This window comes from Pleurodeles waltl, chromosome 5, assembly GCF_031143425.1.
Source record: "Pleurodeles waltl isolate 20211129_DDA chromosome 5, aPleWal1.hap1.20221129, whole genome shotgun sequence".
NCBI lineage: Eukaryota > Metazoa > Chordata > Amphibia > Caudata > Salamandridae > Pleurodeles > Pleurodeles waltl.
The window spans coordinates 624,547,110-624,572,041 of record NC_090444.1 but is presented as its reverse complement, the minus strand read 5'-3'; the positions used below and the strand labels follow the sequence as shown (position 1 = coordinate 624,572,041).

The 24,932-nt window shown below is 48.7% G+C and overlaps 1 protein-coding gene across 1 annotated transcript in view; it reads right to left on the bottom strand.

The window, feature by feature from the left end:
* Positions 1–24,932, bottom strand: part of HEATR1 (HEAT repeat containing 1) — a 710,058-nt gene that overhangs the window by 576,031 nt on the left and 109,095 nt on the right. Inside the window, exon 8 of the mRNA XM_069234483.1 lies at positions 110–246. Within this exon, the coding sequence (XP_069090584.1) occupies positions 110–246 (137 nt within the window). The remainder of the gene's footprint in view (positions 1–109; positions 247–24,932) is intronic.

Below are 24,932 nucleotides of genomic sequence, written 5' to 3'. Positions count from 1 at the left end.
AGGTTTCGTTACAATGGTATTTTTGGAACCAAGTTTTTCATGAGAACATAATCCTCTATAAAAATCTTCACTGGTCAGCTCTGAAAGGAGAAAACATCAGAGAACTCACCGTCACTGCTGTGCTGGATGACGGAATACACCAGATTTGGCAGCAGGTAGCGCAGAAGGGCAGTGGTATCATATGTAGTCTCAATGCCCTGGAGTGTACTCATCAAATCTGGGACTTCACACAGAAAAGTAAAGGGTCTGCATGCAGAAAAAAACAGCAGGTATGTGAGCAGCATTACCATTACACTACCATGTCAGTTCACCTGCAAAGCCATATATGCTTTAGCTGCTTCACACAATTGTATCACACATTAACCCATCAGGCAGAAACTAATGTGATGTTGATAAGGAAATACAAATAATTATTTAAATAATTTTGTTACAATATTCATTTTTTGCGTGGAAGAAATTTCAATAACCATTCCAAGGAAAAACCGAATTGCAGCTGGACAATGTCAGACAAACCACCTTCAAACATCTTTAATTTCAAGATTGTGTTAAGCATGACATGCACTCATTCAAGTATCGAAGTGCTGTTCATTTTTGAGAGGCGGCTTGGATCCTTGTTCCCAAAGTAGTTGTCGCTCAAATCTATTAACACAATGAAGAAGATAGAACACAATACACAGTGCTAGCAAGCAAGCATATTTAGTCTCTTGTTGAACTATATGTAAACAGATGTCAATACGCGTTTGTAGACAATTACAAGCACAGAATGTTATTGGGATATTCTTGCCCAAAGGAGCTTTAAATGGTATTTTCTATGATGACTGAAATATAGCAGTACTTGAGGAATCCTGGAAAGGGTACAAGTACATTTTCGTATTGGAAAGCTAGCTGGAAAGCTTTAAAGGTATAATAGGCAACAATGTTTTTAAAAAAACATTTAGTTTACAAGTATATGTTATTCCTGTTGCTTTCGAGGTTCACTTCTCATCCGCAGTATGAACCTACAGTTTCAAACACAGATAAATAAACACCTCCAATAAATTAAAAATGAAGGCAAGCATGCTGGCTTCTGGTCAAGGCCCAACAGAATTCAGTCCCTATGTGATGGGATCAGGGACTCAATTATATTCCACAGTCTTGTTTATCTCCTAATGAGCTCGGTGATTTCAAAAACATGATTACAAGAATAGTTTAGCACAAATTCATTTGGTGAAATTCCACCACAGAAACTATATTTTGACTGCAAGTGCAGCACCTACAACACTGCTGCCACTAACCAACTATTTTCACTAGATGCTGATCCCAATAAATACCTTACGCACAGCTTCTTTTAAGAACTCATCTGCTGTTCTAGTCCTTCTAATTACACACCTCTTAAGTCTCCAATCTAACTCACTACCATATTCCCTCTGTTTGAAGGACATGTCCAGTCCCAGGATGCGGCACAATCGGCTGAATGATGGTCAAACTGTCTCCTGTTTTGCTGCCACAAATTAGAGCTCAGGCCCTATCCCTGCAAAAAAACTAGTGAGGTCTTTAATTAGTGGGCAACACTGTCACTAAAACTACTTTTAACTTACACTGATAAGGCCAATAAAGACACCTGTGTGCTGGAATCTTCCTTATGTTAGTAGGTGTGATAGTCACTGCTCAGCCTTAGGTTGCATCCACTGTAGGGTGTGGAAGCAGTCGGGAGAGCAGCCATAAATCTAGAAGAAGTGAAGAGACTAGGTTCAAATCTTGAGCCACCTAAGCCATGTCCCTAAGGCTATAGAAGTGGCGTAAGGAGGGAACAGAGCAAATATAGGTATCAAAAGAGCAAACAGGTACTAGCCTTGCTTCCCATATCATCATGCATAACCTGTAGCAGAGTGATAAACTGTCTGCGGGCGCCTCAAGGTACTGTGATTAAAAGACAATGTAGCCAGTTGTTCTCCATTTAATCAATAGGACTGAAAAACACTGAAATCATTCAGATAGCACAGCAGATGTTTTGAACAGCACGTGACAGCCCTGAAGAATTCTGCCCAAGTCTATGGACTAGTATTGGAAGATAGAAAGAGCCCAACTACAAACTATAGAAGTTGGGTAGCAATGCTGCGGCGCTTCACCACAATTGAGCTGCCACACTGAATGTGCTATAGTGGAATTCCCTTCCTGCTGTAAGAAATCTAGACCACAAAGGTGAGCCATCTCTCGTCACAAAAATAGGGAAAGGCTTTCATAAAAATAAAAACACCACTGCGTATAGTAAAGAATATTTGCCTTCAATAGCCTACTCATTCTGGAGAGAAAAGAGGCTGAGAGACAAGTGCTGGGAGTGTGCCCCACTGCTTTACACACCAAGACACATGTGGAATGGAGGTTATATATTACAAGTGGCACGTCAGATGACCTATGCTTCACACTGCCGTGCCTGATGTCCCCGCAATTATTCGATTGAGCTGGCAGACCGCTAAGCGGCTCACCTGTTTACTATCTCCTCAGTAGCTGAGGGGGCTGCCCACACTCCTGCATCTATGCATACCTCCCCCCACCTCTAATGATTTAGGCACATGGGAATATATGCAGATAATGACTGGACTCAGATAAGTTCCATGTTACTTCTTGTAAGGAAATGCCTCCTTGGCATGGTTACCCCCTGACTTTTTGCCTTTGCTGATGCTATGTTTTGAATTGAAAAAGTGTGCTGAGGCCTGCTAACCAGGTCCCAGCACCAGTGTTCTTTCCCTAACCTGTACTTTTGATTCCACAATTGGCACACCCTGGCATCCAGGTAAGTCCCTTGTAACTGGTACCCCTGGTACCAAGGGCCCTGATGCCAGGGAAGGTCCCTAAGGGCTGCAGCATATCTTATGCCACCCTGGGGACCCCTCACTCAGCACAGACACACTGCTTACCAGCTTGTGTGTGCTGGTGAGAACAAAACGAGTAAGTCGACATGGCACTCCCCTCAGGGTGCCATGCCAACCTCACACTGCCTATGCAGTATAGATAAGTCACCCCTCTAGCAGGCCTTACAGCCCTAAGGCAGGGTGCACTATACCATAGGTGAGGGCACCAGTACATGAGTACTGTGCCCCTACAGTGTCTAAGCCAAACCTTAGACATTGTAAGTGCAGGGTAGCCATAAGAGTATATGGTGTGGGAGTCTGTCAAACACGGACTCCACAGCACCATAATGGCTACACTGAAAACTGGGAAGTTTGGTATCAAACTTCTCAGCACAATAAATGCACACTGATTTTATTGTAAAATACACCCCAGAGGGCACCTTAGAGGTGTCCCCTGAAACCTTAACCGACTATCTGTGTAGGCTGACTAGTTCCAGCAGCCTGCCACAACCGAGACATGTTGCTGGCCCCATGGGGAGAGTGCCTTTGTCACTCTGAGGCCAGTAACAAAGCCTGCACTGGGTGGAGATGCTAACACCTCCCCCAGGCAGGAGCTGTCCCACCTGGCGGTGAGCCTCAAAGGCTCACCCCTTTGTGCCAGCACCGCAGGACACTCCAGCTAGTGGAGTTGCCCGCCCCCTCCGGCCACGGCCCCCACTTTTGGCGGCAAGGCCGGAGGAAATAATGAGAATAACAAGGAGGAGTCACTGGCCAGTCAGGACAGCCCCTAAGGTGTCCTGAGCTGAGGTGACTAACTTTTAGAAATCCTCCATCTTGCAGATGGAGGATTCCCCAATAGGATTAGGGATGTGACCCCCTCCCCTTGGGAGGAGGCACAAAGAGGGTGTACCCACCCTCAGGGCTAGTAGCCATTGGCTACTAACCCCCCAGACCTAAACTCGCCCTTAAATTTAGTATTTAAGGGCTTCCCTGAACCTAAGAATTTAGATTCCTGCAACTTACCGAAGAAGAAGACTGCTGAGCTGAAAAACCCCTGCAGAAGAAGAAAGAAGACACCAACTGCTTTGGCCCCAGTCCTACCGGCCTGTCTCCTGCCTTCTAAAGAACCCTGCTCCAGCGACGCTTTCTCCAGGACCAGCGACCTCTGAATCCTCAGAGGACTGCCCTGCTTCAAGAGGAACAAGAAACTCCCGAGGACAGCGGCCCTGCTCCAAAAAGACTGCAACTTTGTTTCAGAGGAGCAGATTTAAAGACCCCTGCAATCCCCGCAAGAAGCGTGAGACTTGCAACACTGCACCCGGCGACCCCGACTCGACTGGTGGAGAAACAACACCTCAGGGAGGACCCTCCGGCGACTCAGAGACTGTGAGTAACCAAAGTTGTCCCCCCTGAGCCCCCACAGCGACGCCTGCAGAGGGAATCCCGAGGCTCCCCCTGACCGCGACTGCCTGACTCTAAAATCCAGACGGCTGGAAAAGACCCTGCACCCGCAGCCCCCAGCACCTGAAGGATCGGAACTTCAGTGCAGGAGTGACCCCCCAGGAGGCCCTCTCCCTTGCCCAGTTGGTGGCTACCCCGAGGAGCCCCCCCCCTTGCCTGCCTGCACCGCTGAAGAGACCCCTTGGTCTCCCATTGATTTACATTGCGAACCAGACGCTTGTTTGCACACTGCACCCGGCCGCCCCAGCGCTGCTGAGGGTGTACTTTGTATGGACTTGTGTCCCCCGCGGTGCCCTACAAAACCCCCCTGGTCTGCCCTCCGAAGACGCGGGTACTTACCTGCTGGCAGACCGGAACCGGGGCACCCCCTTCTCTCCATTGAAGCCTATGCGTTTTGGGCACCTCTTTGACCTCTGCACCTGACCGGCCCTGAGCTGCTGGTGTGGTAACTTTGGGGTTGCTCTGAACCTCCAACGGTGGGCTACCTTGGACCCAAACCTGAGACTTGTAAGTGATTGACTTACCTGACAAAACTAACAAAAACTTACCTCCCCCAGGAACTGTGAAAATTGCACTGTGTCCACTTTTAAAACAGCTTATTGTGTTTTATGTAAAAAGTATACATGCTAATGTAATGATTCAAAGTTCCTAAAGTACTTACCTGCAATACCTTTCAAATGAGATATTACATGTAGAATTTGAACCTGTGGTTCTTAAAATAAACTAAGAAAATATATTTTTCTATAACAAAACCTATTGGCTGGATTTGTCTCTGAGTGTGTGTTCCTCATTTATTGCCTGTGTGTATGTACAACAAATGCTTAACACTACTCCTTTGATAAGCCTACTGCTCGACCACACTACCACAAAATAGAGCATTAGTATTATCTCTTTTTGCCACTATCTTACCTCTAAGGGGAACCCTTGGACTCGGTGCATACTATTCCTTACTTTGAAATAGTGCATACAGAGCCAACTTCCTACACTTCTGTTTGAGGTTTATGTATTTGTGTTTATCTAAGCCAGTGACAGAATATGGGCGTTGGACTACTGCTTCAAAATCCCCACATTGTTGATTTATAAACTTTATTTCACCCTTCCTTGGGAACGTGTCTACGCTGACTCAGTCCCTCTAACTTTACGGAGTCTCTGCTGTACGCTGGGTTTCTTGTTCCCCATTTATGTATGTTATATAATATGTAACAAAATCAAAAAAAATATTTTTAGTAAAAGACAAGTGCTGCTTTGTTGGCCTTACCAATGAAGAGATTGCTTGGTGAGATGAACAACTCACAAATACAAGAATACTTTAAAGGCTACACCAAATCATAAACCTCTTCTCGGTGAACAAGTCAGGCAACCCAAGAAAACATGGTATCACTGGAAGCACTTCACAAGACTAAAGACCAACAGGAATTGGAGCTGAAGGACCTCAACACTCGGGTAACCAGTGAGGAGGCATATATGAAAGAGCAGGCCTGCTTCAAAAAAGTTAAGTGGATGAACTTCCCAATAGGCCAAGTCAAGCTATGAACAGTCAACTTGATAGCAAGGCTGGGGGAAATCTTAACTAAAAGCTGAAAGCACGTAACTCATGGCTTTTGGAGATCTCCAACTTCTGAGGTGCAAAGCAGTCTTAAGTCTGTGGTGAAGGCATCCCTTAATGTGGTGTTGGCAATGAGGAGAAGAGTTACATTCCATAAACCTGATCAGGGCAATCAGGTGAACTCTAATGAAGATTTCAGTGGGAAAATGCCCCTGCTTTTATCAGGCTAGCAAAAATTTGCCTAAGGGAGGACATATTATAGGTGGCACCAATTTACAAAAGGTGTGAAAATACAAATGACAGACTGTTAACTTTACCACAATCATGCTTGAAAACAGTACAAAGGAGAAGGGATCCTCCGTACATACACAAAAATCTAAACATACAGCTCTAAGTCTTGTGAGCATAAAATGTGTCATGCAAGACAGGTGCCAATTGTCACTACGACTAAGTCGGAGCAGATTTTCTAAACCAAATAACAGATGGGAAAAGCATAGTAAAGTACCCTTTTTGACATGGTCACCCACACCTTTTACCACTGGTACCGTGTTTTTTGACTGAAGGTGCAATGGGTTCCCGCTAACAAGGTCCACAGTGCCACTGCTCGTTCTTGAAGATGAGGTAATTGTGTACAATTGGCACACACCTTTGCACCCCTGCAGATCCCTAGTAAATGGTGCCTCGGTACCTAGGGCATGAGTACTAAAGAGGGCTCCTAAGGGCTGCACAGCATGTATTATGCCACCCTCTGCATGCAGACTGCCATTGCCAGCTGCATGACACTTGCAAACCATGTGCTATAGCACGACATGGCACACTCATTGTGTACCATGCTAAAGTTATTGCATATTATATATGCAAGTCACCCCCACAGCAGGCCTTAGAGCCTTAAACCAGGTAGCATTATATTTTGTGAGAGGACATATGTACATTGGTAGACTTGCTCCTGAGATATCTACTTCCATTACTAGATATTACAAATGAACAGGGAAGCCATCTTAAGGTATGTGCTGGGCACTGGTCATTACGAGTTACCCAGGTTACCCAGCTATATAATGACTTCACTGAAACATATGGTGTAAGGAAATGCCTCCTTGGCATGGTTACCCCCTGACTTTTTGCCTTTGCTGATGCTATGTTTTGAATTAAAAGTGTGCTGAGGCCTGCTAACCAGGCCCCAGCACCAGTGTTCTTTCCCTAACCTGTACTTTTGATTCCACAATTGGAACACCCTGGCATCCAGATAAGTCCCTTGTAACTGGTACCTCTAGTACCAAGGGCCCTGATGCCAGGGAAGGTCTCTAAGGGCTGCAGCATGTATTATGCCACCCTAGAGACCCCTCACTCAGCACAGACACACTGCTTACCAGCTTGTGTGTGCTAGTGAGAACAAAATGAGTAAGTCGACATGGCACTCCCCTCAGGGTGCCATGCCAGCCTCTCACTGCCTATGCAGTATAGGTAAGACACCCCTCTAGCAGGCCTTACAGCCCTAAGGCAGGGTGCACTATACCATAGGTGAGGGTACCAGTGCATGAGCACTGTGCCCCTACAGTGTCTAAGCCAAACCTTAGACATTGTAAGTGCAGGGTAGCCATAAGAGTATATGGTCTGGGAGTCTGTTTTACACGAACTCCACAGCACCATAATGGCTACACTGAAAACTGGGAAGTTTGGTATCAAACTTCTCAGCACAATAAATGCACACTGATGCCAGTGTACATTTTATTGTAAAATACACCACAGAGGGCACCTTAGAGGTGCCCCCTGAAACTTAACCGACTATCTGTGTAGGCTGACTGGTTCCAGCAGCCTGCCACACTAGAGACATGTTGCTGGCCCCATAGGGAGAGTGCCTTTGTCACTCTGAGGCCAGTAACAAAGCCTGCACTGGGTGGAGATGCTAACACCTCCCCCAGGCAGGAGCTGTAACACCTGGCGGTGAGCCTCAAAGGCTCACCCCTTTGTGACAGCACCGCAGGACACTCCAGCTAGTGGAGTTGCCCGCCCCCTCCGGCCCCGGCCCCCACTTTTGGCGGCAAGGCCGGAGAAAATAATGAGAATAACAAGGAGGAGTCACTGACCAGTCAGGACAGCCCCTAAGGTGTCCTGAGCTGAGGTGACTCTAACTTTTAGAAATCCTCCATCTTGCAGATGGAGGATGTAAGGAAATGCCTCCTTGGCATGGTTGCCCCCTGACTTTTTGCCTTTGCTGATGCTATGTTTACAATTGAAAGTGTGCTGAGGCCTGCTAACCAGGCCCCAGCACCAGTGTTCTTTCCCTAACCTGTACTTTTGTATCCACAATTGGCAGACCCTGGCATCCAGATAAGTCCCTTGTAACTGGTACTTCTAGTACCAAGGGCCCTGATGCCAAGGAAGGTCTCTAAGGGCTGCAGCTTGTCTTATGCCACCCTGGAGACCTCTCACTCAGCACAGACACACTGCTTGCCAGCTTCTGTGTGCTAGTGAGAACAAAACGAGTAAGTCGACATGGCACTCCCCTCAGGGTGCCATGCCAGCCTCTCACTGTGTAAGGAAATGCCTCCTTGGCATGGTTGCCCCCTGACTTTTTGCCTTTGCTGATGCTATGTTTACAATTGAAAGTGTGCTGAGGCCTGCTAACCAGGCCCCAGCACCAGTGTTCTTTCCCTAACCTGTACTTTTGTATCCACAATTGGCAGACCCTGGCAGCCAGATAAGTCCCTTGTAACTGGTACTTCTAGTACCAAGGGCCCTGATGCCAAGGAAGGTCTCTAAGGGCTGCAGCATGTCTTATGCCACCCTGGAGACCTCTCACTCAGCACAGACACACTGCTTGCCAGCTTGTGTGTGCTAGTGAGGACAAAACGAGTAAGTCGACATGGCACTCCCCTCAGGGTGCCATGCCAGCCTCTCACTGCCTATGCAGTATAGGTAAGACACCCCTCTAGCAGGCCTTACAGCCCTAAGGCAGGGTGCACTATACCATAGGTGAGGGTACCAGTGCATGAGCATGGTACCCCTACAGTGTCTAAACAAAACCTTAGACATTGTAAGTGCAGGGTAGCCATAAGAGTATATGGTCTGGGAGTTTGTCAAACACGAACTCCACAGCACCATAATGGCTACACTGAAAACAGGGAAGTTTGGTATCAAACTTCTCAGCACAATAAATGCACACTGATGCCAGTGTACATTTTATTGTAAAATACACCCCAGAGGGCACCTTAGAGGTGCCCCCTGAAACTTAACCGACTGTCTGTGTAGGCTGACTAGTTCCAGCAGCCTGCCACACTAGAGACATGTTGCTGGCCCCATGGGGAGAGTGCCTTTGTCACTCTGAGGCCAGTAACAAAGCCTGCACTGGGTGGAGATGCTAACACCTCCCCCAGGCAGGAGCTGTGACACCTGGCGGTGAGCCTCAAAGGCTCACCCCTTTGTCACAGCCCAGCAGGGCACTCCAGCTTAGTGGAGTTGCCCGCCCCCTCCGGCCACGGCCCCCACTTTTGGCGGCAAGGCTGGAGGGAACAAAGAAAGCAACAAGGAGGAGTCACTGGCCAGTCAGGACAGCCCCTAAGGTGTCCTGAGCTGAGGTGACTCTGACTTTTAGAAATCCTCCATCTTGCAGATGGAGGATTCCCCCAATAGGGTTAGGATTGTGACCCCCTCCCCTTGGGAGGAGGCACAAAGAGGGTGTGTACCCACCCTCAGGGCTAGTAGCCATTGGCTACTAACCCCCCAGACCTAAACACGCCCTTAAATTTAGTATTTAAGGGCTACCCTGAACCCTAGAAAATTAGATTCCTGCAACTACAAGAAGAAGGACTGCCTAGCTGAAAACCCCTGCAGAGGAAGACCAGAAGACGACAACTGCCTTGGCTCCAGAAACTCACCGGCCTGTCTCCTGCCTTCCAAAGATCCTGCTCCAGCGACGCCTTCCAAAGGGACCAGCGACCTCGACATCCTCTGAGGACTGCCCCTGCTTCGAAAAGACAAGAAACTCCCGAGGACAGCGGACCTGCTCCAAGAAAAGCTGCAACTTTGTTTCCAGCAGCTTTAAAGAACCCTGCAAGCTCCCCGCAAGAAGCGTGAGACTTGCAACACTGCACCCGGCGACCCCGACTCGGCTGGTGGAGAACCGACACCTCAGGAGGGACCCCAGGACTACTCTGATACTGTGAGTACCAAAACCTGTCCCCCCTGAGCCCCCACAGCGCCGCCTGCAGAGGGAATCCCGAGGCTTCCCCTGACCGCGACTCTTTGAATCCTAAGTCCCGACACCTGGGAGAGACCCTGCACCCGCAGCCCCCAGGACCTGAAGGACCGGACTTTCACTGGAGGAGTGACCCCCAGGAGTCCCTCTCCCTTGATCAAGTGGAGGTTTCCCCGAGGAACCCCCCCCTTGCCTGCCTGCAGCGCTGAAGAGATCCCTAGATCTCCCATGGACTTCCATTACAAACCCGACGCTTGTTTCTACACTGCACCCGGCCGCCCCCGCGCTGCTGAGGGTGAAATTTCTGTGTGGACTTGTGTCCCCCCCGGTGCCCTACAAAACCCCCCTGGTCTGCCCTCCGAAGACGCGGGTACTTACCTGCAAGCAGACCGGAACCGGGGCACCCCCTTCTCTCCATTCTAGTCTATGTGTTTTGGGCACCACTTTGAACTCTGCACCTGACCGGCCCTGAGCTGCTGGTGTGGTGACTTTGGGGTTGCTCTGAACCCCCAACGGTGGGCTACCTTGGACCAAGAACTGAACCCTGTAAGTGTCTTACTTACCTGGTAAAACTAACCAAAACTTACCTCCCCTAGGAACTGTGAAAATTGCACTAAGTGTCCACTTTTAAAACAGCTATTTGTCAATAACTTGAAAAGTATACATGCAATTTTTATGATTTAAAGTTCCTAAAGTACTTACCTGCAATACCTTTCAAATGAGCTATTACATGTAGAATTTGAACCTGTGGTTCTTAAAATAAACTAAGAAAAGATATTTTTCTATAACAAAACCTATTGGCTGGATTTGTCTCTGAGTGTGTGTACCTCATTTATTGTCTATGTGTATGTACAACAAATGCTTAACACTACTCCTTGGATAAGCCTACTGCTCGACCACACTACCACAAAATAGAGCATTAGTATTATCTATTTTTACCACTATTTTACCTCTAAGGGGAACCCTTGGACTCTGTGCATGCTATTCCTTACTTTGAAATAGCACATACAGAGCCAACTTCTTACATTGGTGGATCAGCGGTGGGGTACAAGACTTTGCATTTGCTGGACTACTCAGCCAATACCTGATCACACGACAAATTCCAAAATTGTCATTAGAAATTCATTTTTGCAATTTGAAAAGTTTTCTACATTCTTAAAAGACCTGCTAGGGCCTTGTGTTAGATCCTGTTTAGCATTTCTTTTAGAGTTTAAAAGTTTGTAAAAGTTTGAATTAGATTCTAGAACCAGTTGTAGATTCTTAAAAAGTATTCCAACTTTTAGAAGCAAAATGTCTAGCACAGATGTGACTGTGGTGGAACTCGACACCACACCTTACCTCCATCTTAAGATGAGGGAGCTAAGGTCACTCTGTAAAATAAAGAAAATAACAATGGGCCCCAAACCTACCAAAATACAGCTCCAGGAGCTTTTGGCAGAGTTTGAAAAGGCCAACCCCTCTGAGGGTGGCAACTCAGAGGAAGAGGATAGTGACTTGGAGGACAATTCCCCCCTACCAGTCCTATCTAGGGAGAACAGGGTCCCTCAAACCCTGACTCCTAAAATAATAGTCAGAGATGCTGGTTCCCTCACAGGAGAGACCAACACCTCTGAAATCACTGAGGATAGCCCCAGTGAAGAGGACATCCAGTTAGCCAGGATGGCCAAAAGATTGGCTTTGGAAAGACAGATCCTAGCCATAGAGAGGGAAAGACAAGAGATGGGCCTAGGACCCATCAATGGTGGCAGCAACATAAATAGGGTCAGAGATTCTCCTGACATGTTGAAAATCCCTAAAGGGATTGTAACTAAATATGAAGATGGTGATGACATCACCAAATGGTTCACAGCTTTTGAGAGGGCTTGTGTAACCAGAAAAGTGAACAGATCTCACTGGGGTGCTCTCCTTTGGGAAATGTTCACAGGAAAGTGTAGGGATAGACTCCTCACACTCTCTGGACAAGATGCAGAATCTTATGACCTCATGAAGGGTACCCTGATTGAGGGCTTTGGATTCTCCACTGAGGAGTATAGGATTAGATTCAGGGGGGCTCAAAAATCCTCGAGCCAGACCTGGGTTGACTTTGTAGACTACTCAGTGAAAACACTAGATGGTTGGATTCAAGGCAGTGGTGTAAGTAATTATGATGGGCTGTACAATTTATTTGTGAAAGAACACCTGTTAAGTAATTGTTTCAATGATAAACTGCATCAGCATCTGGTAGACCTAGGACCAATTTCTCCCCAAGAATTGGGAAAGAAGGCGGACCATTGGGTCAAGACAAGGGTGTCCAAGACTTCAACAGGGGGTGACCAAAAGAAAGGGGTCACAAAGACTCCCCAGGGGAAGGGTGATGAGACAACCAAAACTAAAAATAGTAAAGAGTCTTCTACAGGCCCCCAAAAACCTGCACAGGAGGGTGGGCCCAGAACCTCTTCACAAAACAATGGGTACAAGGGTAAAAACTTTGATCCCAAAAAGGCCTGGTGTCATAGCTGTAAACAGCATGGACACCAAACTGGAGACAAGGCCTGTCCCAAGAAAGGTTCCACTCCAAACTCCCATCCAGGTAACACTGGTATGGCTAGTCTCCAAGTGGGATCAACAGTGTGCCCAGAGCAAATCAGGGTCCACACTGAAGCTACTCTAGTTTCTGAGGGTGGGGTGGATTTAGCCACACTAGCTGTCTGGCCGCCTAACATGCAAAAATACAGACAGCAACTCTTAATTAATGGGACTAGAATAGAGGGCCTGAGGGATACAGGTGCCAGTGTCACCATGGTGACAGAGAAACTGGTTTCCCCTGGCCAATACCTGACTGGAAAAACTTACACAGTCACCAACGCTGACAATCAGAGAAAAGTACATCCCATGGCAATGGTTACTTTAGAATGGGGAGGGGTCAATGGCCTGAAACAGGTGGTGGTCTCCTCAAATATCCCAGTGGACTGTCTGCTTGGAAATGACCTGGAGTCCTCAGCATGGGCTGAGGTAGAGCTAAAAACCCATGCAGCAATGCTGGGTATCCCTGAACTGGTGTGTGTGAAAACAAGAGCACAGTGCAAGGCACAGGGTGAAAAAGTAGAGCTGGAGTCTGGAAAAATGGCCCAGCCTACCAAGAGAACAGGAAAGTCAGTTGGGAAACCAACTGCAACACAGCAAAAGAAAGGGAACCTCTCTTCTCAGGAAGAAGTTCTGCCCTCTGAGGGAACTGAGCCTTTGGAGCTTGAACCTTATCAGGTTGAGCTCTTAGGCCCAGGGGGACCCTCAAGGGAGGAGCTGTGTAAGGGACAAGAAACCTGTCCCTCTCTTGAAGGCCTTAGGCAGCAAGCTGCTGAAGAGTCCAAAGGCAAGAAAAATGGAACACATAGGGTCTATTGGGAAGATGGACTCCTGTACACTGAGGCCAGAGACCCCAAACCTGGTGCCACTAGGAGAGTGGTAGTGCCTCAGCTGTTCAGAGAGTTCATCCTAACATTGGCCCATGACATTCCCCTTGCTGGACATTTGGGACAAACCAAGACGTGGGAGAGGTTAGTCAACCACTTCTACTGGCCCAATATGTCCAACATGGTTAAGGAGTTTTGCCTCTCCTGCCCCACCTGTCAAGCCAGTGGTAAGACAGGTGGACATCCAAAGGCCCCCCTCATTCCACTTCCAGTGGTGGGGGTTCCCTTTGAAAGAGTGGGTGTGGACATAGTTGGTCCACTAGAACCTCCCACAGCCTCAGGAAATATGTATATCCTGGTAGTAGTGGATCATGCTACCAGGTATCCTGAAGCTATTCCCCTTAGGTCGACTACTGCCCCTGCAGTAGCCAAGGCCCTCATTGGTATCTTTACCAGAGTGGGTTTCCCTAAGGAGGTGGTGTCTGACAGAGGTACCAACTTCATGTCAGCATACCTAAAGCACATGTGGAATGAGTGTGGAGTGACTTATAAATTCACTACACCATACCATCCACAAACTAATGGCTTGGTTGAGAGATTCAACAAGACATTAAAAGGCATGATCATGGAGCTCCCAGAAAAGCTCAAAAGGAGATGGGATGTCCTCTTGCCATGTCTGCTTTTCGCTTACAGAGAGGTGCCACAGAAGGGAGTAGGATTCTCACCCTTTGAACTTCTGTTTGGTCATCCTGTAAGGGGACCACTTGCTCTTGTTAAAGAAGGCTGGGAGAGACCTCTCCATGAGCCAAAACAAGACATAGTGGACTATGTACTTGGCCTTCGCTCTAGAATGGCAGAGTACATGGAAAAGGCAACCAAAAACCTTGAGGCCAGCCAACAGCTCCAGAAGTTTTGGTATGACCAAAAGGCTGCACTGGTTGAGTTCCAACCAGGGCAGAAAGTCTGGGTTCTGGAGCCTGTGGCTCCCAGGGCACTCCAGGACAAATGGAGTGGCCCTTACCCAGTACTAGAGAGGAAGAGTCAGGTCACCTACTTGGTGGACCTGGGCACAAGCAGGAGCCCCAAGAGGGTGATCCATGTAAACCGCCTTAAGCTCTTCCACGACAGGGCTGATGTCAATCTGTTGATGGTAACAGATGAGGATCAGGAGGCAGAGAGTGAACCTCTCCCTGATCTTCTGTCATCAGACCCAAAAGATGGGACAGTAGATGGAGTGATCTACTCAGACACCCTCTCTGGCCAACAGCAAGCTGATTGTAGGAGAGTCCTACAACAGTTTCCTGAACTCTTCTCCTTAACCCCTGGTCAGACACACCTGTGTACCCATGATGTGGACACAGGAGACAGCATGCCTGTCAAGAACAAAATCTTTAGACAATCTGACCATGTTAAAGAAAGCATCAAGGTGGAAGTCCACAAGATGCTGGAATTGGGAGTAATTGAGCGCTCTGACAGCCCCTGGGCTAGCCCAGTGGTCTTAGTCCCCAAACCTCACACCAAAGATGGAAAGAAAGAGATGAGGTTTTGTGTAGACTACAGAGGGCTCAATTCTGTCACCAAGACAGATGCCCATCCAATTCCAAGAGCTGATGAGCTCATTGATAAATTAGGTGCTGCCAAATTTCTAAGTACCTTTGACTTGACAGCAGGGTACTGGCAAATAAAAATGGCACCTGGAGCAAAAGAAAAGACAGCATTCTCCACACCTGATGGGCATTATCAGTTTACTGTTATGCCCTTTGGTTTAAAGAATGCCCCTGCCACCTTCCAAAGGTTGGTGAATCAAGTCCTTGCTGGCTTGGAGTCCTTTAGCACAGCTTATCTTGATGATATTACTGTCTTTAGCTCCACCTGGCAGGATCACCTGGTCCACCTGAGGAAGGTTTTGAAGGCTCTGCAATCTGCAGGCCTCTCTATCAAGGCATCCAAATGCCAGATAGGGCAGGGAACTGTGGTTTACTTGGGCCACCTTGTAGGTGGAGGCCAAGTTCAGCCACTCCAACCCAAGATCCAGACTATTCTGGACTGGGTAGCTCCAAAAACCCAGACTCAAGTCAGGGCATTCCTTGGCTTGACTGGGTATTACAGGAGGTTTGTGAAGGGATATGGATCCATTGTGACAGCCCTCACTGAACTCACCTCCAAGAAAATGCCCAAGAAAGTGAACTGGACTGTGGAATGCCAACAGGCCTTTGACACCCTGAAACAAGCAATGTGCTCAGCACCAGTTCTAAAAGCTCCAGATTATTCTAAGCAGTTCATTGTGCAGACTGATGCCTCTGAACATGGGATAGGGGCAGTTTTGTCCCAAACAAATGATGATGGCCTTGACCAGCCTTTTGCTTTCATTAGCAGGAGGTTACTCCCCAGGGAGCAGCGTTGGAGTGCCATTGAGAGGGAGGCCTTTGCTGTGGTTTGGTCCCTGAAGAAGCTGAGACCATACCTCTTTGGGACTCACTTCCTAGTTCAAACTGACCACAGACCTCTCAAATGGCTGATGCAAATGAAAGGTGAAAATCCTAAACTGTTGAGGTGGTCCATCTCCCTACAGGGAATGGACTTTATAGTGGAACACAGACCTGGGACTGCCCATGCCAATGCAGATGGCCTTTCCAGGTTCTTCCACTTAGAAAATGAAGACTCTCTTGGGAAAGGTTAGTCTCATCCTCTTTCGTTTGGGGGGGGGTTGTGTAAGGAAATGCCTCCTTGGCATGGTTGCCCCCTGACTTTTTGCCTTTGCTGATGCTATGTTTACAATTGAAAGTGTGCTGAGGCCTGCTAACCAGGCCCCAGCACCAGTGTTCTTTCCCTAACCTGTACTTTTGTATCCACAATTGGCAGACCCTGGCAGCCAGATAAGTCCCTTGTAACTGGTACTTCTAGTACCAAGGGCCCTGATGCCAAGGAAGGTCTCTAAGGGCTGCAGCATGTCTTATGCCACCCTGGAGACCTCTCACTCAGCACAGACACACTGCTTGCCAGCTTGTGTGTGCTAGTGAGGACAAAACGAGTAAGTCGACATGGCACTCCCCTCAGGGTGCCATGCCAGCCTCTCACTGCCTATGCAGTATAGGTAAGACACCCCTCTAGCAGGCCTTACAGCCCTAAGGCAGGGTGCACTATACCATAGGTGAGGGTACCAGTGCATGAGCATGGTACCCCTACAGTGTCTAAACAAAACCTTAGACATTGTAAGTGCAGGGTAGCCATAAGAGTATATGGTCTGGGAGTTTGTCAAACACGAACTCCACAGCACCATAATGGCTACACTGAAAACAGGGAAGTTTGGTATCAAACTTCTCAGCACAATAAATGCACACTGATGCCAGTGTACATTTTATTGTAAAATACACCCCAGAGGGCACCTTAGAGGTGCCCCCTGAAACTTAACCGACTGTCTGTGTAGGCTGACTAGTTCCAGCAGCCTGCCACACCAGAGACATGTTGCTGGCCCCATGGGGAGAGTGCCTTTGTCACTCTGAGGCCAGTAACAAAGCCTGCACTGGGTGGAGATGCTAACACCTCCCCCAGGCAGGAGCTGTGACACCTGGCGGTGAGCCTCAAAGGCTCACCCCTTTGTCACAGCCCAGCAGGGCACTCCAGCTTAGTGGAGTTGCCCGCCCCCTCCGGCCACGGCCCCCACTTTTGGCGGCAAGGCTGGAGGGAACAAAGAAAGCAACAAGGAGGAGTCACTGGCCAGTCAGGACAGCCCCTAAGGTGTCCTGAGCTGAGGTGACTCTGACTTTTAGAAATCCTCCATCTTGCAGATGGAGGATTCCCCCAATAGGGTTAGGATTGTGACCCCCTCCCCTTGGGAGGAGGCACAAAGAGGGTGTACCCACCCTCAGGGCTAGTAGCCATTGGCTACTAACCCCCCAGACCTAAACACGCCCTTAAATTTAGTATTTAAGGGCTACCCTGAACCCTAGAAAATTAGATTCCTGCAACTACAAGAAGAAGGACTGCCTAGCTGAAAACCCCTGCAGAGGAAGACCAGAAGACGACAACTGCCTTGGCTCCAGAAACTCACCGGCCTGTCTCCTGCCTTCCAAAGATCCTGCTCCAGCGACGCCTTCCAAAGGGACCAGCGACCTCGACATCCTCTGAGGACTGCCCCTGCTTCGAAAAGACAAGAAACTCCCGAGGACAGCGGACCTGCTCCAAGAAAAGCTGCAACTTTGTTTCCAGCAGCTTTAAAGAACCCTGCAAGCTCCCCGCAAGAAGCGTGAGACTTGCAACACTGCACCCGGCGACCCCGACTCGGCTGGTGGAGAACCGACACCTCAGGAGGGACCCCAGGACTACTCTGATACTGTGAGTACCAAAACCTGTCCCCCCCTGAGCCCCCACAGCGCCGCCTGCAGAGGGAATCCCGAGGCTTCCCCTGACCGCGACTCTTTGAATCCTAAGTCCCGACACCTGGGAGAGACCCTGCACCCGCAGCCCCCAGGACCTGAAGGACCGGACTTTCACTGGAGGAGTGACCCCCAGGAGTCCCTCTCCCTTGATCAAGTGGAGGTTTCCCCGAGGAACCCCCCCCCTTGCCTGCCTGCAGCGCTGAAGAGATCCCTAGATCTCCCATTGACTTCCATTACAAACCCGACGCTTGTTTCTACACTGCACCCGGCCGCCCCCGCGCTGCTGAGGGTGAAATTTCTGTGTGGACTTGTGTCCCCCCCGGTGCCCTACAAAACCCCCCTGGTCTGCCCTCCGAAGACGCGGGTACTTACCTGCAAGCAGACCGGAACCGGGGCACCCCCTTCTCTCCATTCTAGCCTATGCGTTTTGGGCACCACTTTGAACTCTGCACCTGACCGGCCCTGAGCTGCTGGTGTGGTGACTTTGGGGTTGCTCTGAACCCCCAACGGTGGGCTACCTTGGACCAAGAACTGAACCCTGTAAGTGTCTTACTTACTTGGTAAAACTAACCAAAACTTACCTCCCCTAGGAACTGTGAAAATTGCACTAAGTGTCCACTTTTAAAACAGCTATTTGTCAATAACTTGAAAAGTATACATGCTATTTTTATGATTTAAAGTTCCTAAAGTACTTACCTGCAATACCTTTCAAATGAGCTATTACATGTAGAATTTGAACCTGTGGTTCTTAAAATAAACTAAGAAAAGATATTTTTCTATAACAAAACCTATTGGCTGGATTTGTCTCTGAGTGTGTGTACCTCATTTATTGTCTATGTGTATGTACAACAAATGCTTAACACTACTCCTTGGATAAGCCTACTGCTCGACCACACTACCACAAAATAGAGCATTAGTATTATCTATTTTTACCACTATTTTACCTCTAAGGGGAACCCTTGGACTCTGTGCATGCTATTCCTTACTTTGAAATAGCACATACAGAGCCAACTTCTTACACACTGCCTATGCAAGTATAGGTCAGTCACCCCTCTAGCAGGCCTTACAGCCCTAAGGCAGGGTGCACTATACCATAGGTGAGGGTACCAGTGCATGAGCATGGTACCCCTACAGTGTCTAAACAAAACCTTAGACATTGTAAGTGCAGGGTAGCCATAAGAGTATATGGTCTGGGAGTCTGTCAAACACGAACTCCACAGCACCATAATGGCTACACTGAAAACTGAGAAGTTTGGTATCAAACTTCTCAGCACAATAAATGCACACTGATGCCAGTGTACATTTTATTGCAAAATACACCCCAGAGGGCACCTTAGAGGTGCCCCCTGAAACTTAACCGACTGTCTGTGTAGGCTGACTAGTTCCAGCAGCCTGCCACACTAGAGACATGTTGCTGGCCCCATGGGGAGAGTGCCTTTGTCACTCTGAGGCCAGTAACAAAGCCTGCACTGGGTGGAGATGCTAACACCTCCCCCAGGCAGGAGCTGTGACACCTGGCGGTGAGCCTCAAAGGCTCACCCCTTTGTCACAGCCCAGCAGGGCACTCCAGCTTAGTGGAGTTGCCCGCCCCCTCCGGCCACGGCCCCCACTTTTGGCGGCAAGGCTGGAGGGAACAAAGAAAGCAACAAGGAGGAGTCACTGGCCAGTCAGGACAGCCCCTAAGGTGTCCTGAGCTGAGGTGACTCTAACTTTTAGAAATCCTCCATCTTGCAGATGGAGGATTCCCCCAATAGGGTTAGGATTGTGACCCCCTCCCCTTGGGAGGAGGCACAAAGAGGGTGTACCCACCCTCAGGGCTAGTAGCCATTGGCTACTAACCCCCCAGACCTAAACACGCCCTTAAATTTAGTATTTAAGGGCTACCCTGAACCCTAGAAAATTAGATTCCTGCAACAACAAGAAGAAGGACTGCCTAGCTGAAAACCCCTGCAGAGGAAGACCAGAAGACGACAACTGCCTTGGCTCCAGAAACTCACTGGCCTGTCTCCTGCCTTCCAAAGAACTCTGCTCCAGCGACGCTTTCCAAAGGGGCCAGCGACCTCTGCATCCTCTGAGGACTGCCCTGCTTCGACGACGACAAGAAACTCCCGAGGACAGCGGACCTGCTCCAAAAAGACTGCAACTTTGTTTCAAGAAGCAGCTTTAAAGAACCCTGCAACTCCCCGCAAGAAGCGTGAGACTTGCAACACTGCACCCGGCGACCCCGACTCGGCTGGTGGAGAACCAACACCTCAGGGAGGACCCCCGGACTACTCTACGACTGTGAGTACCAAAACCTGTCCCCCCTGAGCCCCCACAGCGCCGCCTGCAGAGGGAATCCCGAGGCTTCCCCTGACCGCGACTCTCTGAAACCTAAGTCCCGACGCCTGGAAAAGACCCTGCACCCGCAGCCCCCAGGACCTGAAGGACCGGACTTTCACTGCAGAAGTGACCCCCAGGAGTCCCTCTCCCATGCCCAAGTGGAGGTTTCCCCGAGGAAGCCCCCCCTTGCCTGCCTGCAGCGCTGAAGAGATCCCTTGATCTCTCATAGACTAACATTGAAAATCCGACGCTTGTTTCTACACTGCACCCGGCCGCCCCCGCGCTGCTGAGGGTGAAATTTCTGTGTGGGCTTGTGTCCCCCCCGGTGCCCTACAAAACCCCCCTGGTCTGCCCTCCGAAGACGCGGGTACTTACCTGCAAGCAGACCGGAACCGGGGCACCCCCTTCTCTCCATTCTAGCCTATGCGTTTTGGGCACCACTTTGAACTCTGCACCTGACCGGCCCTGAGCTGCTGGTGTGGTGACTTTGGGGTTGCTCTGAACCCCCAACGGTGGGCTACCTCGGACCAAGAACTGAACCCTGTAAGTGTCTTACTTACCTGGTAAAACTAACAAAAACTTACCTCCCCCAGGAACTGTGAAAATTGCACTGTGTCCACTTTTGAAATAGCTATTTGTGAATAACTTGAAAAGTATACATGCAATTGAAATGATTCAAAGTTCCTAATGTACTTACCTGCAATACCTTTCAAACAAGATATTACATGTTAAATTTGAACCTGTGGTTCTTAAAATAAACTAAGAAAATATATTTTTCTATAACAAAACCTATTGGCTGGATTTGTCTCTGAGTGTGTGTACCTCATTTATTGTCTATGTGTATGTACAACAAATGCTTAACACTACTCCTTGGATAAGCCTACTGCTCGACCACACTACCACAAAATAGAGCATTAGTATTATCTATTTTTACCACTATTTTACCTCTAAGGGGAACCCTTGGACTCTGTGCATGCTATTCCTTACTTTGAAATAGCACATAGAGCCAACTTCCTACATTGGTGGCAGCGGTGGGATTCGACACCACACCTTACCTCCATCTACAGATGAGAGAGCTAAGGTCACTCTGTAAACTAAAGAAAATAGCAATGGGCTCCAAACCTACCAAAGTACAGCTCCAGGAGCTGTTGGCAGAGTTTGAAAAAGCCAACCCCTCTGAGGATGGCAACACAGAGGATGAAGATAGTGACTTGGAGGAAAATTCCCCCCTACCAGTCCTATTTAGGGAGAACAGGGCCTCTCAAGCCCTGACTCCACAAATAATAGTCAGAGATGCTGGTTCCCTCACAGGAGGGACCAACAACTCTGAAATCACTGAGGATAACTCCAGTGAGGAGGACATCCAGTTAGCCAGGATGGCCAAAAGATTGGCTTTGGAAAGACAGATCCTAGCCATAGAAAGGGAAAGACAAGAGATGGGCCTAGGACCCATCAATGGTGGCAGCAACATAACGAGGGTCAGAGATTCTCCTGACATGTTGAAAATCCCCAAAGGGATTGTAACTAAATATGAAGATGGTGATGACATCACCAAATGGTTCACAGCTTTTGAGAGGGCTTGTGTAACCAGAAAAGTGAACAAATCTCACTGGGGTGCTCTCCTTTGGGAAATGTTCACAGGAAAGTGTAGGGATAGACTCCTCACACTCTCTGGAAAAGATGCTGAATCTTATGACCTCATGAAGGGTACCCTGATTGAGGGCTTTGGATTCTCCACTGAGGAGTATAGGATTAGATTCAGGGGGGCTCAAAAATCCTCGAGCCAGACCTGGGTTGACTTTGTAGACTACTCAGTAAAAACACTAGATGGTTGGATTCAAGGCAGTGGTGTAAGTAATTATGATGGGCTGTACAATTTATTTGTGAAAGAACACCTGTTAAGTAATTGTTTCAATGACAAACTGCATCAGCATCTGGTGGACCTAGGACCAATTTCTCCCCAAGAATTGGGAAAGAAGGCGGACCATTGGGTCAAGACTAGGGTGTCCAAAACTTCCACAGGGGGTGACCAAAAGAAAGGGGTCACAAAACCTCCCCAGGGGAAAGGTGGTGAGACAACCAAAAATAAAAATAGTAAAGAGTCTTCTACAGGCCCCCAAAAACCTGCACAGGAGGGTGGGCCCAGAGCCTCTTCACAAAACAATCCTGGGTACAAGGGTAAAAACTTTGATCCCAAAAAGGCCTGGTGTCGAAACTGTAGTCAGTCTGGACACCAAACTGGAGACAAGGCCTGTCCCAAGAAAAGTTCCACTCCAAACTCCAATCCAGGTAACACTGGAATGGCTAGTCTCCAAGTGGGATCAACAGTGTGCCCAGAGCAAATCAGGGTCCACACTGAAGCTACTCTAGTCTCTGAGGGTAGGGTGGATTTAGCCACACTAGCTGCCTGGCCGCCTAACATGCAAAAATACAGGCAGCAGCTCTTTATTAATGGGACAAGTGTAGAGGGCCTCAGGGATACAGGTGCCAGTGTCACCATGGTGACAGAGAAACTGGTTTCCCCTGGCCAATACCTGACTGGAAAAACCTATACAGTCACCAACGCTGACAATCAGACTAAAGCACATCCCATGGCAATGGTAACTTTAGAATGGGGAGGGGTCAATGGCCTGAAACAGGTGGTGGTCTCCTCAAACATCCCAGTAGACTGTCTGCTTGGAAATGACCTGGAGTGCTCAGCATGGGCTGAGGTAGAACTAAAAACCCATGCAGCCATGCTGGGTATCCCTGAACTGGTGTGTGTAAAAACAAGAGCACAGTGCAAGGCACAGGGTGAAAAAGTAGAGCTGGAGTCTGGAAGAAAGGCCCAGCCTACCAAGAGAAAAGGAAAGTCAGTTGGGAAACCAACTGCAACACAGTCAGAAAAAGAGAACCTCTCTTCTCAGGAAGAAGTTCTGCCCTCTGAGGGAACTGAGCCTTTGGAGCTTGAACCTTATCAGGTTGAGCTCTTAGGCCCAGGGGGACCCTCAAGGGAGGAGCTGTGTAAGGGACAAGAAACCTGTCCCTCTCTTGAAGGCCTTAGGCAGCAAGCTGCTGAAGAGTCCAAGGGCAAGAAAAATGGAACACATAGGGTCTATTGGGAAGATGGACTCCTGTACACTGAGGCCAGAGACCCCAAACCTGGTGCCACTAGGAGAGTGGTAGTGCCTCAGTCGTTCAGAGAGTTTATTCTGACCTTAGCCCATGATATTCCCCTTGCTGGGCATTTGGGACAAACCAAGACGTGGGAGAGGTTAGTCAACCACTTCTACTGGCCCAATATGTCCCACAAGGTTAAGGAGTTTTGCCTCTCCTGCCCCACCTGACAAGCCAGTGGTAAGACAGGTGGGCATCCAAAGGCCCCCCTCATTCCACTTCCAGTGGTGGGGGTACCCTTTGAAAGAGTGGGTGTGGACATAGTTGGTCCACTAGAACCTCCCACAGCCTCAGGAAATATGTATATCCTAGTAGTAGTGGATCATGCTACTAGGTATCCTGAAGCTATTCCCCTTAGGTCGACTACTGCCCCTGCAGTAGCCAAGGCCCTCATTGGTATCTTTACCAGAGTGGGTTTCCCTAAGGAGGTGGTGTCTGACAGAGGTACCAACTTCATGTCAGCATACCTAAAGCACATGTGGAATGAGTGTGGAGTGACTTATAAATTCACTACACCATACCATCCACAAACTAATGGCTTGGTTGAGAGATTCAACAAGACATTAAAAGGCATGATCATGGGGCTCCCAGAAAAGCTCAAAAGGAGATGGGATGTCCTCTTGCCATGTCTGCTTTTCGCTTACAGAGAGGTGCCACAGAAGGGAGTAGGATTCTCACCCTTTGAACTTCTGTTTGGCCACCCTGTAAGGGGACCACTTGCTCTTGTTAAAGAAGGCTGGGAGAGACCTCTTCATGAGCCTAAACAGGACATAGTGGACTATGTACTTGGCCTTCGCTCTAGAATGGCAGAGTACATGGAAAAGGCAACCAAAAACCTTGAGGCCAGCCAACAGCTCCAGAAGTTTTGGTATGACCAAAAGGCTGCAATGGTTGAGTTCCAACCAGGGCAGAAAGTCTGGGTTCTGGAGCCTGTGGCTCCCAGGGCACTTCAGGACAAATGGAGTGGCCCTTACCCAGTGCTAGAAAGGAAGAGTCAGGTCACCTACCTGGTGGACCTGGGCACAAGCAGGAGCCCCAAGAGGGTGATCCATGTGAACCGCCTTAAGCTCTTCCATGACAGGGCTGATGTAAATCTGTTGATGGTAACAGATGAGGATCAGGAGGCAGAGAGTGAACCTCTCCCTGATCTTCTGTCATCAGACCCAAAAGATGGCTCAGTAGATGGAGTGATCTACTCAGACACCCTCTCTGGCCAACAGCAAGCTGATTGTAGGAGAGTCCTACAACAGTTTCCTGAACTCTTCTCCCTAACCCCTGGTCAGACACACCTGTGTACCCATGATGTGGACACAGGAGACAGCATGCCTGTCAAAAACAAATTTTTTAGACAGTCTGACCATGTTAAGGAAAGCATCAAGGTGGAAGTCCACAAGATGCTGGAATTGGGAGTAATTGAGCGCTCTGACAGCCCCTGGGCTAGCCCAGTGGTCTTAGTCCCCAAACCTCACACCAAAGATGGAAAGAAAGAGATGAGGTTTTGTGTGGACTACAGAGGGCTCAACTCTGTCACCAAGACAGACGCCCATCCAATTCCTAGAGCTGATGAGCTCATAGACAAATTAGGTGCTGCCAAATTCTTAAGTACCTTTGACTTAACAGCAGGGTACTGGCAAATAAAAATGGCACCTGGAG